The 15,560-nt window shown below is 40.5% G+C and overlaps 2 protein-coding genes across 2 annotated transcripts in view; both read left to right on the top strand.

The window, feature by feature from the left end:
• The window catches only part of egr3 (early growth response 3), a 9,120-nt gene extending 1,460 nt beyond the window's left edge, over nt 1–7,660 (top strand). The window contains 2 exon segments of the mRNA XM_035640891.2: nt 1,943–2,998; nt 3,001–7,660. Of these exon segments, the coding sequence (XP_035496784.2) occupies nt 1,943–2,998; nt 3,001–3,101 (1,157 nt within the window). The 3' untranslated portion in view covers nt 3,102–7,660.
• Nucleotides 7,661–7,789: 129 nt separating this feature from the next.
• Nucleotides 7,790–15,560, top strand: part of bin3 (bridging integrator 3) — a 29,759-nt gene continuing 21,988 nt past the window's right edge. Inside the window, exons 1-2 of the mRNA XM_035639756.2 lie at nt 7,790–8,008; nt 15,238–15,286. Of these exons, the coding sequence (XP_035495649.2) occupies nt 8,001–8,008; nt 15,238–15,286 (57 nt within the window). The 5' untranslated portion in view covers nt 7,790–8,000. The remainder of the gene's footprint in view (nt 8,009–15,237; nt 15,287–15,560) is intronic.

The raw sequence follows: 15,560 nt of genomic DNA on the forward strand, positions 1-15,560 counted from the left end.
GAGGCCGGAGATTTTGTTGATTTATTGCTTATAGTCCAGTTCAACGCATATGTCTGATGAATACAGACGCCACCACGAAGCCAGTTATTTCAGGCTAAGTGTCTTAGATTGACATCAAATCAGTCACTAATTGCGCAGACTCACCTTTCTGAGGTGATGGGTCAGTGCGGCTGGAAAAATGTCCAATCTAAAAGTTTCCTTGTGCGGCTGAGATCTCCATTTGATGGAAGTGAACACCGACGTACGTTTTCGCTGTCGAACTTTGCTCATGAATCAGTTTAAAGGTTTTATCTATGTAAGGTTTTGGGTTTTTTTACCCACAAATTAAGACACCATCTACGTTTGAATTTAACCCAGTATATTTATCCCTTATTTATAGCAAAGACATGTGCGTTTAAATCACCTCATCAAATGATATACTCCTTTTTTTCATGTATATAAAAATTAGATGTATAGGTGTAATAACCATAAGCGACTTTTAAATTCCTGATATGCACGTGACATTATTTAATTTTTCTATAAACACGGAAATAAAATGCACGTGATGTGACCTCTAACAGGAGATGAGCTATTTAAGCAAACGGAATGAAATGATTGCGGAGACGTGGTGCAGAGAGCAGGTGTGTGTTGCTATTTTAATTATGTCTCATCTTGGAGAAATTCACATAATGAATTTGAGAAAGAAAAAAAAGATGAATACAACATTTTTGCACACATGCTTTTTTTAGGGGGGGGGGGGGGGGGGCTGTCAGTGATATGATTTGTTTAAAGTACCATGCTGAGATTTTACAGGTGGTGCAGGTGTGTGCTGATCTCCTCAGCACTGACCTACAAGAAAAGATCGATGACTTAATTTCTCGCCCCTCACTCAGCTTAAATAACCGGTCAAATGACATCCAAAGGACAAAAGGTTTAGAATAAAGTGCATTAATGCATGCATTCTTTTCTTCGTGTCGTACACATACACAAAAATTATGTTATTTTGAATCATTGTCTGCGTGTCAAACAGCATTGTGTAATATACATCATTTTGGTTTTGTTTGTTTCATTGTAATTTGCCTTCTGCTAAATTCTAGCAGGCTGTTATTACCAGGAGTCAACATATAAGGACCCCAGTGTATGATTTGCTGCAAATGAAAAGAGACGTTTATTTTAACTTCTTTTCAAGAAATAATTATTTTCACATTTAGCGTCGAGAGCATGATCAGCACATAAATGTTCCCTTATCATTCACATATGCATTGGACGTGTTTTTTTGTTTTATAGGAATAAAGTAGTCGTGTGTGTGTGTGTGTGTGTGTGTGTGTTCGTGTGTGTGCGTGTGTATATGTAAGATTCTGTACAAATTTGTTAAGCTAACTAATGCCGAGATTGGATTGACACCTAAATACCCCCCACCCCCACCCCTTATGTGCAGATGCTATTTGCTGCAAATGTGTTTTGAATCCTTGAGCCGTGATAGATGTGGCGTCTGCCTCATAATCCTCCCTGCTGTAAAGAAATCAGATCTTGCCATTCAGTTTGGCTGTCCTCCTGAGGGACACAATGGCTGGATCAAAGGGGGTGTTTAGGTCTTGATTTATGAGAGCTTGTGGGATCTGAGAGAGAGAGAGACACACACACCACTGTCTCAGATACAGCAGTCACTCACTTAACTTACAGGTCTGACAGCGCTCACATTTCTTCATGAACTGCATTGGACTGCTTTTATTTTGAATCCCTTTTTGGCACACTTTTTAAGAAATATGCATGAAAAGGCTGATTTTAGGACAGATCAAAGACCGTCTCTTCAAGTTCATGTAACTTGAAAAAGCGAAATTTTCGAGACTTTTTTCACTGCTCGTGCCACTTTTACAGGCTTTTCTTCTGATTGCATTTCATGTTCAAGTTTGAGCAGGAGTTGGATGATTTGTTCATTTGTATTTTTATTTGCTTTATGTAGATAATATCATGGATCTGGGCATGGGAAGCGAGAAAGCCACTGCAGAGATTCAGTATGGATCCAGCTTCCAGTCCAACCGCAGCGGGCAGACTGTCACCTATCTGGGGAAGTTTGCCTTTGACACCCCTCCGTCAGGTGGCATTGGTGGCTCTGGCTGGTGCTCTGACAACAATATCATAAGTCTCGTCAGCGCAGGGATCCTGGGTGTCTCTCCCTCACCCGGCACAGTAACAACGCAGACATCATCCTCTGCAGCCAGCATGGGCGGACAGACGTCAGATATGGAGCAGGTATATGGTCCGCCACTGCCTGCCTATTCTACCTGCAGTGACCTGTACCAGGATCAGGTCTCCTTTCACCACAGCCCTGCAACCAGCACAGCTCTAGCCTACCCTGGCAATGACTATCACTCCACATCCAAAGCCTCCATGGACGGCAGTCTTTTCTCCATGATCCCTGACTACAACCTTTTCCATCATCAGGGGGAGGTTGGTGTGATGGAGCACAAGCCCTTCCAGACCATGGACCCCATCCGGGTCAACCCTCCACCCATCACACCTCTGGAGACCATCCGAGCATTCAAAGACAAGCAACAAATTCACCCAGGTTACATCGGCGGGCAGCAGCATCCTCCTCAGCACCACCAACCACCACAGACTCTCACCCTCAAACCCATCCGGCCACGGAAGTACCCCAACCGTCCCAGCAAAACCCCCGTCCACGAACGGCCACATGCCTGTCCGGCAGAGAACTGTGACAGGCGCTTCTCACGCTCAGATGAGCTCACACGTCACCTTCGCATCCACACAGGTCACAAGCCCTTCCAGTGTAGAATATGCATGCGCTCCTTCAGCCGGAGTGACCACCTGACCACACACATCCGCACACACACAGGCGAGAAGCCCTTCTCCTGTGAGTTCTGTGGACGCAAGTTTGCCAGGAGCGACGAGCGAAAGAGACACGCAAAGGTCCACCTGAAACAGAAGGACAAGAAGGCTGTTGACAAGAGCAGCGGAGCAGCTGGGAGCCATAGCTCGCCACCCAGCTCCTGTGGGGGGCCGACAGTGGGAACATCATGACCGTCACCGATTGCACTTGGACTGAACCCTCACCATGCCCCATAAAGAGACTCATGAAGAAGGGATCACATCCACTATGAGATAAATAGGTGACTTTTTTCCTCTCTTTTACAACCCCTGCTCCTTTCAGTTGTATTCCTTCTATTTTGAGATGGATGCCTCTAGTTTAATTAAGCGAGGAACGGCTGCTACGCCATTCTCGTTCAAGCAACTCACAGCCTCAGCAACTGTAACACAGTGCCAACACAAAGAAGGGCACCTTGGCACATAAGCCCAAAAGGCCGCTGTGTATGTGTAGGTTTTGAGGTGAATACACTTTTGTAAATTTTTGTGAGAATTTCTAAATTGGGAAGAAGCCAGAATCCGTCATAAGGGTCGAAACAGACAAAATTTTAATAGAGCATATAAACGATGAGTTGTCTGGGAGGTATGCATTAATTTTATTAGGCTGTTTAAAAGTGCAATTGGTTATATTTGTGTACTGTCATTGATACCATATTAGTGGCACTTGACTGTCTTTCTGATGTTTTTGTTGAGGTGTAGTGTTTTTAATTTTTCTATTTGAATGTTGTTTTCTCAACAGAATGTGCCAAATGTATTGTGTTGATACAGCCAACTTGGTTCTTAATATTGTGCCTGATGTTTGCCAAACATGAAAGGGATATCGGTTTAGCACACATATTGAGTTCAAGGAAAGATCAGATTCAAACAGCGGATCTCAGATTTAGATTCAGATGAAGAATTTGGTTAAATCTAGATGACTGAATGGGTCACACATAACAAACCAATGTCTTGTCCTGTTACCTGTATAAAACAAACATGCCTGCATCAATCAATGCCTTTGCCAAGACTTATTTATTTGTAGTCACTGAGAGACACTGTGTATTTTTGTTGCCTTTTTATATGATGGCTTCATGTGGTGTTACCAGATATGATTTATGTTGCTTTTTTTTTTTCAAAAGCTCACCAATGCCATTCATTTTTTCAGTTTTCTTGAGTTCTGCAATTATATGCATTATATCCATGACATGTGCCACCAACCCGTAAACCCGTAAAAGCACAGTAAGACAGATTGAACAACTTAAATAAATGACACTGGTTTGCAAATCAGCACTATATGAAGGCAAAGATGAATAAGGAAAAATATAGATGGGGCCCTTTGTCTGTGTTTCACAGTGTAAAAAGATTTAACTACCTATTTAAATGACCAAAAGATGAGCAACATATGGTGAGAGAAAAAATTTAAAATTTAAAATCCATGTTTACATATTTTCTAATACAGAGAGACTGAGTTGTAAACTAAGGACTTGTTTTTTTGTACAGTATACAAATATGTATGCAGGTAGCTATAGTAGAAGTTTCACTTTTGTACTCAAATGTCAAATGCACAATAACTCAGTATTAAATTGTGCATATATGTGCATGCCTTCATGCACACTATGTAAATACAAATGTCTGCATAAACAAGAACTTTCAATTGACTGAATGCTTGTGCGGAATGTGTCTTAAAGCTTTTAGTAATGTAGTTGTATTACAGAATATTTTGTTGTCATAGGTCATAGCAAAATTTTTGGAGCACTACAATAGTGCCAAATATGGTGTGTTATCTCCACTTAAAAAAATAAGAAGAACAATAGCATTTGCATCATCTGTACGCTTTAAAGTGGTAACTGGTTTAAGGAAGCACTAATGTGTTCTCTGAATAAATGACAAGATTATTATTTTTTTTTTACATTTTGTGTACCTCTATTATAGATGCAATCAATTATTTCAATTAAAAAATCTTCCCCTTGTAATGAAAACACTGGTTGTTCTCAAATAGACGTCGTCAGAGACTAAATTATTTAATGCTTTCTCAAACAAAACACACTGCAGGGCAATGCCAATATTCTTCACATGTGGCTCCTTACTGATCTTTGTGCTGATAGACGGGAAAACTGTTTTACCATTCAATGAGGTATTTTGTACAGACTCATCTTTATCGTGGGCTTCTCTTGGATCTTAGGTGTACTATTAACAAACACATTTTATTTTTTTTATTTTTTGGCTTTACCTCTACAAAGCCGGGAAGTTCTGTTTTATGACTTTGTACAGAATATACTAAAAGTGATAACTGAGATATTAATTAGGCAACTAGTACTCGTTTGGTCAAAAACCATGAAAAGGGGAATAAGGAATAAAAAATCAGACTAAAGATATCAAGATATGGACTTCTGTCTAGCACAAAAAACAGTTGGCAAAAATACTGGTACCGACAAAACCATCAACTCGCATTGATACCATTACTGTCTTTGAAATATTTCAAAAATATTCAAATGTATTGCTCAAATACCAGATTAACCTTTTAGAAGAAACTTTTCTCTCCACCAAGTTTCACAGAGTATATCTGGTTATTGGCTGTGCTCTCTGACTATCAAGAGGTATGTGGTGCATGCAATGAAAGAATTTGCATAAACATTATTTTCAGCTGGAAAAAATAAAATATTGTACTGGTCAGCAGACACAGCAATCAGACTTAAAGAGAATATCGACTGACAAATGCAAAGGCCAAAGGAAAGGTTCAGAACAGCAGTGCCACAGAGAACCGAGTGCGTACAGAAATGAGCTTGCAAGGCCATGGTTTCCCTTTCCTGCAACAAACAGTTTTCGCTGCTGAGCTTCCTGGCAAGGGTCCACTTATTTTCCAATTAATTTGGCCTCAGAGAGTCTTTTCTCAACTCATCTACATGGTTAAATGAACAGACCTCCAAGCACTTTTAGAGATAGTTTAAAAGTTCACACACCCCACAAAAACTCACTGTAAGTCAATAGTTTTGTATGATAAAAAAATATGTTATTTTATTCCATAGATGATTGACTGATTAAACTTTTCTGACCTCATCCCAATAAAATTCAACTGAAATGAAAATCACAGTTTAAGAAAGTCGATAGGGCAAGTTTTTATGTGTTACATCACGCAGCATTCATTCCTTCGGATTACATGTAATTACTCTGATGATAACTAATATTAAAACATTAGATTGGGATTTGCCATATTAAATCTTGCAATGTGTAATGGTCTCTGATGTTAACATACTATAGCAGCTTCATAGAGTCAGCACAAAAGAATAAATGTCGTAGATGAGGTGAAAAACAAAATGTTTATCTTTGTGTTTACCGAGAATAATTTGATGCTAGACACTGATCGTTATATGCTCTGGATGATTTTGACTTTATTTGACCTAAAATTATGCTCTTGTGTGCTCTAGATTTGACACTTTGCTGGTGAGAGTGCATTTCTTTTTTTAATTATAGTATATAGAATGTGGCCTCCTCTTTGGCAAAACTGTTTTTGTGTTAAGGACTGATGCAGAGTAAGGCGGAGACTATACCAAACTATTTCCACGTCTAAATGAAGCCATGTAATTACATCTTAGCAAACTCAATATTTCATTGGTCATATCATCTGACTGTCTGTCTTTTGTTCTGTGACATTTATGTACTGGTCAGATAGATTTTTCTAAAATTACATGATTCCTCTCCCACACCCCACTCTCTCAATATAGTTTGGTGGTTGAACAACCATACAGGCTGAACATGTTCTGAATCCTTCTGTGTAATGTGTGAATGCTATAGATAAATGTCAGTGACTTGTTGAACTCAGCAAAAACCCTCCCTCCTCTTGATAATAATTCTCTTAGAGAAGCATTATTTTGTGGGGTTTTTTCACATTCTATTGTCCAAAAGTAGGCAGCTGTACGCTCTGAAATTGGAATTTGTCTCATCCTCGTTCTCTGCTTTGTGTTGGATCCGAGCCAACATCAGCAGCCATCTTTGTGCCAAACTGGGTTGCAGGGTTAGCTGATCAAAAACAATACATGATGAGAACTTGAGAACTGCACAGGAGCAACAAATCATAAATGTGACCTCAGCCGGCTTGCAGTTGAAGGCAGCCTTGTGCTAATGTTTGTGTTTAACTGTTTGATTTAATGTCCGTGAAGTTGGCCTTGGGCAGGCAATGGGCTTGGGCTCCTTCTTGGCATTTTGAGATTAGAGGACAAAAACAATAAAGAGATTTCCATATTGTGTAGATATTATAGACTACTCATGCCATCTTATGGACTACAATGTGGCTTCAGGGATTGTGTGGTCTTCAACAGTGACACTATGGTATTCAGATGGAGTTGATACTCACTGTTTTCTGTTGTGTTGTGTTTCCTTTTCATTACAGTATATCCTCATGTTTGCATGTGCACGGAAATGTTCCGAAGTGCAACCCCCAGATGCTGTGGGTGATGCTCATTTTCTTTATTATGCATGAAAATAAAAAGTCACATCTGGTGAAACGGATACCAACAATTCAAGGCAGTCAATTGGAAACACACACTGGGAAAACTGTTCCATTGGCCTTTTTCTCCTTTTTTTTAATTAAGGAAACAAGAGGTCTTGTTTAAAATGTTGTGGATGTCTTTAACCTATTTCATGTTTTTATTACCTTATAATAAGGTCCTTTTATGATGAGCTGAATATTGAAATTAATTTTACTTTACCCCTGTGATGGGGAGATGTATTCCCCTGTTTACTTGGCACTTCGGTTTGTTGTAATGCAATTGTTTTGTTATTTCTATGTAAGTACTTGAATAAAGAAAAAATAACTCTTGCCTTTAGTTTGCTTTGGTCCCCTCGTGCACGCGCACTGACGCCAGCGCGCGTACCCAACACAAACACACACACGCGATATTAAACCAACAAACACTGTAAACAAGTCTAAAAAAAACGCGTGTGTGGATCCATCGCATGGCATTAACAGACCACTCCACGACAGTGACTTTGCTTGATCGTTTCTCTCATTTGAAAAAAAATAAAGTCCCGCGAGGAAACGCGGACGGCTCGACTCCGGACTTCCTGTTCAATGCTTCACTGTTGAGTGGTAGAAAGGGATGAGGTCCTCGGGAGATAACAAAACAACCCAGTGAGACCGGAATAAAAGTTCACTCAACATGAGCTGGTATGTATTTTGTCTGCGGCATTAGTTTAAGTTATCAACGAGATGGAATAGTATTATCTGAAAGTACTCCTCGGACTGGCGGCTCGGTCCAGCGGGCTCTGGCTATTTCCCGGAAGCGCTACGTAAACAGTTAGCGCTAGCTTGCTCGACTAACAGCTAACGGGGGGTGGGGGGGGGGGCAGACTAATATAAACTTTCAAACTCCTTTAGTAGCGGTTCATATATCGATACATGTGAGTTAGTTTGCTCAAATGAAGTGAATGTTTTTGTTGAGCAGCTGCTCGCGACGCGACAGCTCCTCTCCACCAACTTGGACGAACGGGTGTTTGGTGAACGCCGTGTGCAGGAGCAAAGCTACCTGACGCCGGGTCCGTCAGCTGAAACACAAGTGAGCGGGTCGTGTATGAAGACAGACCCAACCACTGTCCGGCGTCACAGCCGCGTGTGTACAGTGTTATGCTGCACACAGCTGGGCCGTGAATGCAGCCGTCAGCTCGGCCGGGTCAACGGGAACTGGTTCACTGTGGGTCCACTGTTTCTGGCTAGTGTTAGCATCAACGTTAGCATTCTGACATGGAGGATTACTGTTAGCTTTCCGCCCCCCGTGTCCACCATACTGGTGAGATGTGGTGTTGTCCCGCATCAGCTGTTGCACAGAGTTGGGTCGAGTTGACTGCATTCCCTTGAATGTAGGTCAGCGTATATGTGGATTCCTTCAACTGTGGGTTTCATCTGGATAGATGACTTTATTAATCCTCGGGGAGAAATTGATTTGATACAGCAGCCAGTCATACAATAGGAGACCATGTCCATGTGCACAAATGAAGAGAGTATAGAATACAGTAATGCTAAACACGCAAGTTAAATGAGCAAGCAACAGCACAGCCAACAGCCCTGAAGCTGTTAAACACGTGCAGAATGAAAACAGTCTGATTAAAAGAAACATATAAAAATACAGAATGAGAAGTATGTCAGTGCAAAGTATACAGTAAGTGGTTAAAGATGCTGAGAAACGAGTACATTTATACCCCTTTCGCACCAAAATCACAGTGTATACCCGGGTTTTTTAAACGCGGGTCGACCCGCTAACAGTCGGCAACGGGCCACTTTCAAACTGCAAGCAGACCCCAGGGTGTGATGACCGGCAGCAGACGCGGTGCGTCATGTTATGACGCCACGCCGTCGGTGAACGCGCCGGAAAACAGAGTAGTCATAGGTGGCTACTCTGCACGCCCCAAAACAAAGAAGAAGAACAGTGTAGTAAACAACCGAAAGCAGCCAGCATGGAAGCCAGTGAGACGGCGGTCAACGTGACCTTATATCTTGCACTTTTTGTCACTCTTTCAATGTGTACAAACTCAGCGCAGTTCCTGACGGAGGAGAGGAGCCTTCATTGCCTCCGTCATTGCGCAAATTAGCACGTTCACCCGGGTGCAGAGTCATTTGACCCGGGGCTGAATGCCGTGTGAACGTTTTAGAACTGCAGAAAATGCCGGGTGTCGGAGGGTTTGAACGGGTTTTTGGCCAGTGTGAAAGGGGCTTTAGAAGCAGTTAAAAAACGTGTATTGAAACAAAGTCTGATTCAAAAATATATATAAAAGTAGAAATAGCCAAGGACTATAGTATACAGTCCTAATGTCAAGGACACTTATATGTCAATTATATGTAAGTAGTTCAGTTTAGGTCTGATAGTTGTTCAACAGGCTTTTGTCTTACTTATGCCTTAAGCTGGATTTATGCTCGACGCATCAGTCCGTGCACACAGCGCCATTGACGTCACTTCCCCCGGCGCGAGGTCGTGCACCTCCCATTTTTCGTAGTTTTCAATCGATGCATCCTAAATAATTGGGAAAGTTCCACACTCTCAAAAAAATACAATCCAATGTTTGCCCATTCGCCTGTCAGATAGCCTCTACACACCTCAGTGACGATGCTGGAGAGGCTCGGTCAAAGGACGAACAGACCACTTCTTCTTTTGCGTCGCTTTTCTGAAAGCGAACTTAAAACCAGCATTATTTCCTCGTCTCACGGCCGCAACACAAGCTCTGCAGACGTTGCCATGGTGCATGACGCCATCCTCCTTCTTCTTGTCGGGATTCAAGCAGTGTAGATAGTCTTTTGTCAGCAGCGACACATTTTGTTTAGGTTAGACTGCACTGTGTCATGCGCGCTGAGCATAAAATTGTGTGTCGCTTTAGTGATGCATCAAGCATAAATCCAGCTTTACAAAAAATGGGAGGTGTGCGACCTTGCAAAGTGACAGCAATGAGAAACATGCACAATCAATTCACTGACAAAAAAACTGTCAGCTACTATATTGATGATCAGTTATTCATTTTTGTAAAGAAAATGCTAAACACTATGTTTCCAGCTTCTCAAATTAGAGTATATGGTCCCTCTCTTTGACTTATGGATACTGAAATGACTACCATTGTGTATTAGTCTGATTTTCATCTTCAGTCATTATTTCATGATGATTTATTAAAAAATAATTAGAAAATAGAAAATAATTGACAGTTTATTTAACAATGAAAATAATAGTTTCAGCTCTAATAAACAAGGACTATGAAAACGATTAACCAGTCCTGTACTGTATAAATATATATAATTTTCAACCAAATTGTGTCCCTTTTTGAAGATTTGGAAGTTTTTAGTTAGGTCATTTTTGACAAAACCACAGAAAATCATAGGAGCAAGTTGAATGAATGAAGACAGTTGAAATATATTGTTGATCTCTTGACACATGCATCTGCAAGTCTTGTGGTCAGACGTCTTCCATGTAGCTGGTAACCTTCCTGCAAAGTAAACGACACCAAATAAAGCTGTGCTATTAATTTCAGGCAAATGGCAACAATAAAAAAAAAGGAAACTGTCCACCACAACCAAATATATTTTTTGCATGTATGATTCTTGACTCTTTCTCTCAGACAAGTTTATTTAAATAATGTCTCAATATGGCCCAAAGCACTGGTTCCTGACCAAACTTCTCTCTGGAGACAAACAAAAACCCCCAAAATCTTAGCTTGTAAGAGAACTTCATTCAGTGATGTCTGGGAGTTAATTTATCATTGACTCCACCGTTTCTTCACATTTTGGCTCTTTGTCTATATAGCAATGGTATGAATCAACTAAACATATATACTGTATATTTTATTCTTAACTTTAGTGGGCCTGTATTGTGCTTTATTGTCTTGTTGGCAACACGTTGTTTCATGTTTCCTGGCCAATATTTGTTTTCTGTTACTGGGATACATTTGCCCACCGGGTTCAGCAAGTTTTGTAATCTGTTGAATGTGTCACACGGGGTGGCATGTTTCATCGTCTTTCAAAGAAATGTGTTGATTAGTTGGTGCTTATTGGTTGTTTGACAAAAACATAAAGAAAGGTAATTTGTTTTTTTTTGGACCACATGATTTGAATTCCATTTTATTCCTAAGGATTTAGCTATGGCTAATATAATTTTTTTGTCCAAGTATGGGAAAGTTTGTTCTTTCAGTCTCTGATTGTGAGTGGCTGTTGGAAAGTTCAAAAAGAGACTTCCATAAATTCAGTGCTTGATTCTCACGATGAATGCAGTTCAAGAGGAAATGAGGAACTTCTGCATTATGCCTGTGACGTGTATGTACATTAACTCGCTTTATAATACATTCAACATTCTCAGTGTCATTTTCAGGCAAGACGGTAATCAAGTAAGCAAGATGGCGTCATTCAGTTCAGTCACAGAGTCAATAGCTGGCAAACGACGCTTCTGCCAGCACGCACGCCAAACACAAGGTCAAGAGTGGGGGCTCTCGACAAGTCAAAAGAGTCTTTTCATGGTCTCTGCTGACTGATGCATTCCAGTAGGGCCTGCACACTTGCTTCTATGACGTGAGAGGTCTGACTTTGGGGTCATCATCAGAACAATTCCACTTCCCAATATCTTCAACCAGCCTTCTGTGCTCTGTGGAATATCTAAGGTCGAATGATGCTCTGTCCCTCTAATGCCATACACATTTGCAGTTTTAGTGAAAAGCCACTGGTTCTTCCAGTCAGTGCATACTGTGTCCGGGATAGAGAAGACTGTTGAGTCTTTGTTCTTGCCTACGTGCTCACTTGATGGCAGTGACGTGTAGCCTATTACAGCAAAGATCAGATAGCTCTGTAAATGCAAGTTCACCAACTAAGTTGCTAATAATTACAGCAAATCTGCAACAGAGCAGTTTTGAATGCATCTGGGACTGAAAATGGACAATGACTGAAAATGACCAATCACAAGTTACCAATGATAAACTACTGTGAATCCCTAAAAGAATATATTCCCTAAAACTAACATATTTACAAATCTCTTGAGTTACTAGTTCTAATTTGTTTCAATGTCTTGACTTGTTGGTTAGGTGAATGTTGAAATTATTGTAACACATACTGTACATATATTATATTGCATTGACTTTAGATTATATTTCTCAAATTATCCAAAATATTTAACTGAAAACACCAAGCCAATGTTCAACTGAACTACCCACGCCTGCCAGTAGTAGACTAGTAGACGTTTTCAGAAAAAAATTGGACTTCAGTTTGTGTAAAACACAAGTTTTCTATCTTCAGCTGTCTTGTGGCCGGGTCTCTGCCATGATATTCACTAGTTCTTGGTTCACAGGAACCGGCTTACCAATGTTTCTAAATGTGACAGCCCCTACAGAAATATTGCTGTGTGAAGAAACACTAGAAATGATTCTCACAGTGACTACCATCCTCCCTCTTTCTAGTTCTCTCCCTCTGGTAGCCTGCTACAGTTTCCCTCTCTCTCCCTGAAGCACACTTCACGCGGCGTGTTTGCCAGTTCTCATGGGCAGTTGAGAAGAATGACCACTTTACTTTGGCTCTCTGTATAAGTGGATATAATCCGAATCTGTAACATTAAGGACTCTCTGCAGCATTTATTTTTTTCCAAGAAAATAAATCATTTGGCGCTTTTAAGGGAAAATCCACGCCAATATAGTTACACTTGGACGGACTCTCTGGATGTCATCAAGAAAGAAATCTTGTCATGGTCAGCTCTGCCAAGATGTTGCAAAAGAGAACATTGAAAGGAATCATTTAAATATACGTTTCATAATGCATTGATGGCTGTTTGGAACATTTCAATGTTTGTACTAAACTCTTAGGGTTAGGCATTGGGTTTTTGCAGTGGATGTTAGGATTTTATCCCAGACACACCCACCTAATGAGAGGAACATCAAAAGCTGTTGGTGTGTGTTGTTGGTCGAAAAACAATAGTTCAACCTGATGGGGGAAAAGCTAAATTGCAAAATGACATTGAATGCATCACTAATGCGTCCACATACCAAATTACGAAGTTGAATACAACCACATTGGCTGTGTTGTTGCATTGTGCAACTGCTGTTTCTTCTTTTAAAAGAGTTTTGTTATGCCCCCCTGAATTTCAGTCATTAATGTGTTTATCTATTTGTAATTTGTTGTTAATGGACACACTGCTATTGCTTGTATTTGTTTGTCAAGCTTATTTATTCAGCAATTCCTGATAAAAGAATTTTCTCGCTAGACTTGAGACATATCACGTGTGCACACGCACGCACGCACGCACACACACACACACACACACACACACACACATTTATTAGCAAGAAAACCATTAATGTCCCCCAAAGGAATGAGTAAATTGAGTTCAGTTTTTTTGTAGGCTATTCTAGTAGTATGGTACATAGTACCTATGAAACCTATTGGAATAAAAATGTTCTTCTTTTTTCTCTGTATGATCAATCTGGGGCTCTGCAGTTTTAGAATTAAATTTAATGTTGACAACTGGTCTTGTATGTTGTCTGAATGTGCGAGGCTGGTTCTCCTTATTTTAGCCTTGGTATGGAGTACAGCCAAGGTTCACATTCTAAGAACGCTCTATTAAATTATGCTGCTGTTGTTTTTTGGAAAAGGCACCCCTTACAATTACAAAGACCGATAATGTACGTACGTATGGTATTCAGCATGACGTTATCAGGCAATCACAAAAGGTGAGTCACGTTCGATAGAGCTGAGTAAGTTCTGAGGTTGTTTTCCATGTTGGCTCACCCAAATGATGACACAGTGGGTGAAACCACTACCCTGAGCCAAAAGCAATAAATGTGTTTAGGCATTAGTAATTGGCTCAGATTTAGATGGCTAAAGTTTGTATCAAACCTTCATTAGAAGCATGGTCAAGATCATTGATACTTTATACAACCTCAAGCACAGAAACAACAAAGCCAGAAAAACAAAGGAGATCTTGCTACCTGAACCACTAGTGAAACCGTCCCTTTTTTAATACTAGGTTAATCCTGCGTTTTTTTGACCATGTTGAGTTTTGTGATTGAGTTGTCATCAAAAGGATCTTCCTCACACATCAGTAGCATTCCCCGGTTGCACAACGAGGCCCTACATCACACCCTCTCTTTTCCATCTCATTATTCTACACACCTTTCCTTTGACGCAGCTGCTGCCTCGCCCTGCCTGTCAGCAGCAACTGTCCATCATATACCTTGGATTTCAGGCCATTAGTGTCACATCAATAACAAACGTACAGCCAAGCACATTGGCAAGGCAGTGTTTTCTGTCTCATGGATTCTCAAGGCACTGATGCTCGGTAGCAACTTATTAAGGCACAGGCATTGGGTTTGAAATGGGGATAAAAGACTGTGTTTTAACTAAGAGCGAACATGTTCCCTTTTCTGTTACCAAAACTATAGTTGCTATCTCTGTGTTTTTCTTTCAAGAGTAAGGAAAAGTTTGGATTTTATTCTGAAAATTAGGCGCAACTGCTGCAGTAACACTAAACCTTATGACATGTTTTGGTGTTGATCTTTTACAGGAAAGTCCTGGTTGTACCTTTTTGAGTAACAATACATTGTGCTATCTGCCTGACACTCTGAATTGGTTTAACAGATTTCTTCATATGCCGTACAGCAAGTTCCATCCGTGTTTGATTGTAAACCAGGTTCATGCAGTAAAGCCACATAGAGAAGAAGGGACAAAGTCTTTTGTTTAGTACTATGTGCTTGCAGTGGGAGCCAGATGTTATGTACATGACTTTGACCCATACTTGAGAGGAGCAGGGATTAACAGCTTCATATTGTCTATGTTCACCTTGCACCTGCACCTCTAGACAGCCGCCATGCAACAGAATGACCATGTTCGAGTTTGTCATTTGCCACTTGCTAATGTTACCTGTCATTTCTCTTTTTGTGCCATTTCAGGATTCCCTTCAAGATTGGACAGCCAAAGAAGCAGATTGTCTCTAAAACTGTAAGTCACCCGAACAAATGTACACACTCATCACTCAAAAGCATTTGATGCAGAAAATTCAAACATGTAAGTGTAAGTAGATATTTTTTTTAAAAACAACTTGCTTTGAGGGAGCATTTGTAAAAAGGTGCTTTCACATAGGACTAGCTATAGTTAGTTGTAGTTAAGCTTAACAAATGGTATGTACAACATGAATGGTAGTCTGAATAATGTCATCAGAGTGCCACAGCCAAAAGACTTATCGGATGCCAGTTTGTCTGAGCCATTCAAGAGG

Source organism: Scophthalmus maximus, chromosome 19 (genome assembly GCF_022379125.1).
Source record: "Scophthalmus maximus strain ysfricsl-2021 chromosome 19, ASM2237912v1, whole genome shotgun sequence".
NCBI lineage: Eukaryota > Metazoa > Chordata > Actinopteri > Pleuronectiformes > Scophthalmidae > Scophthalmus > Scophthalmus maximus.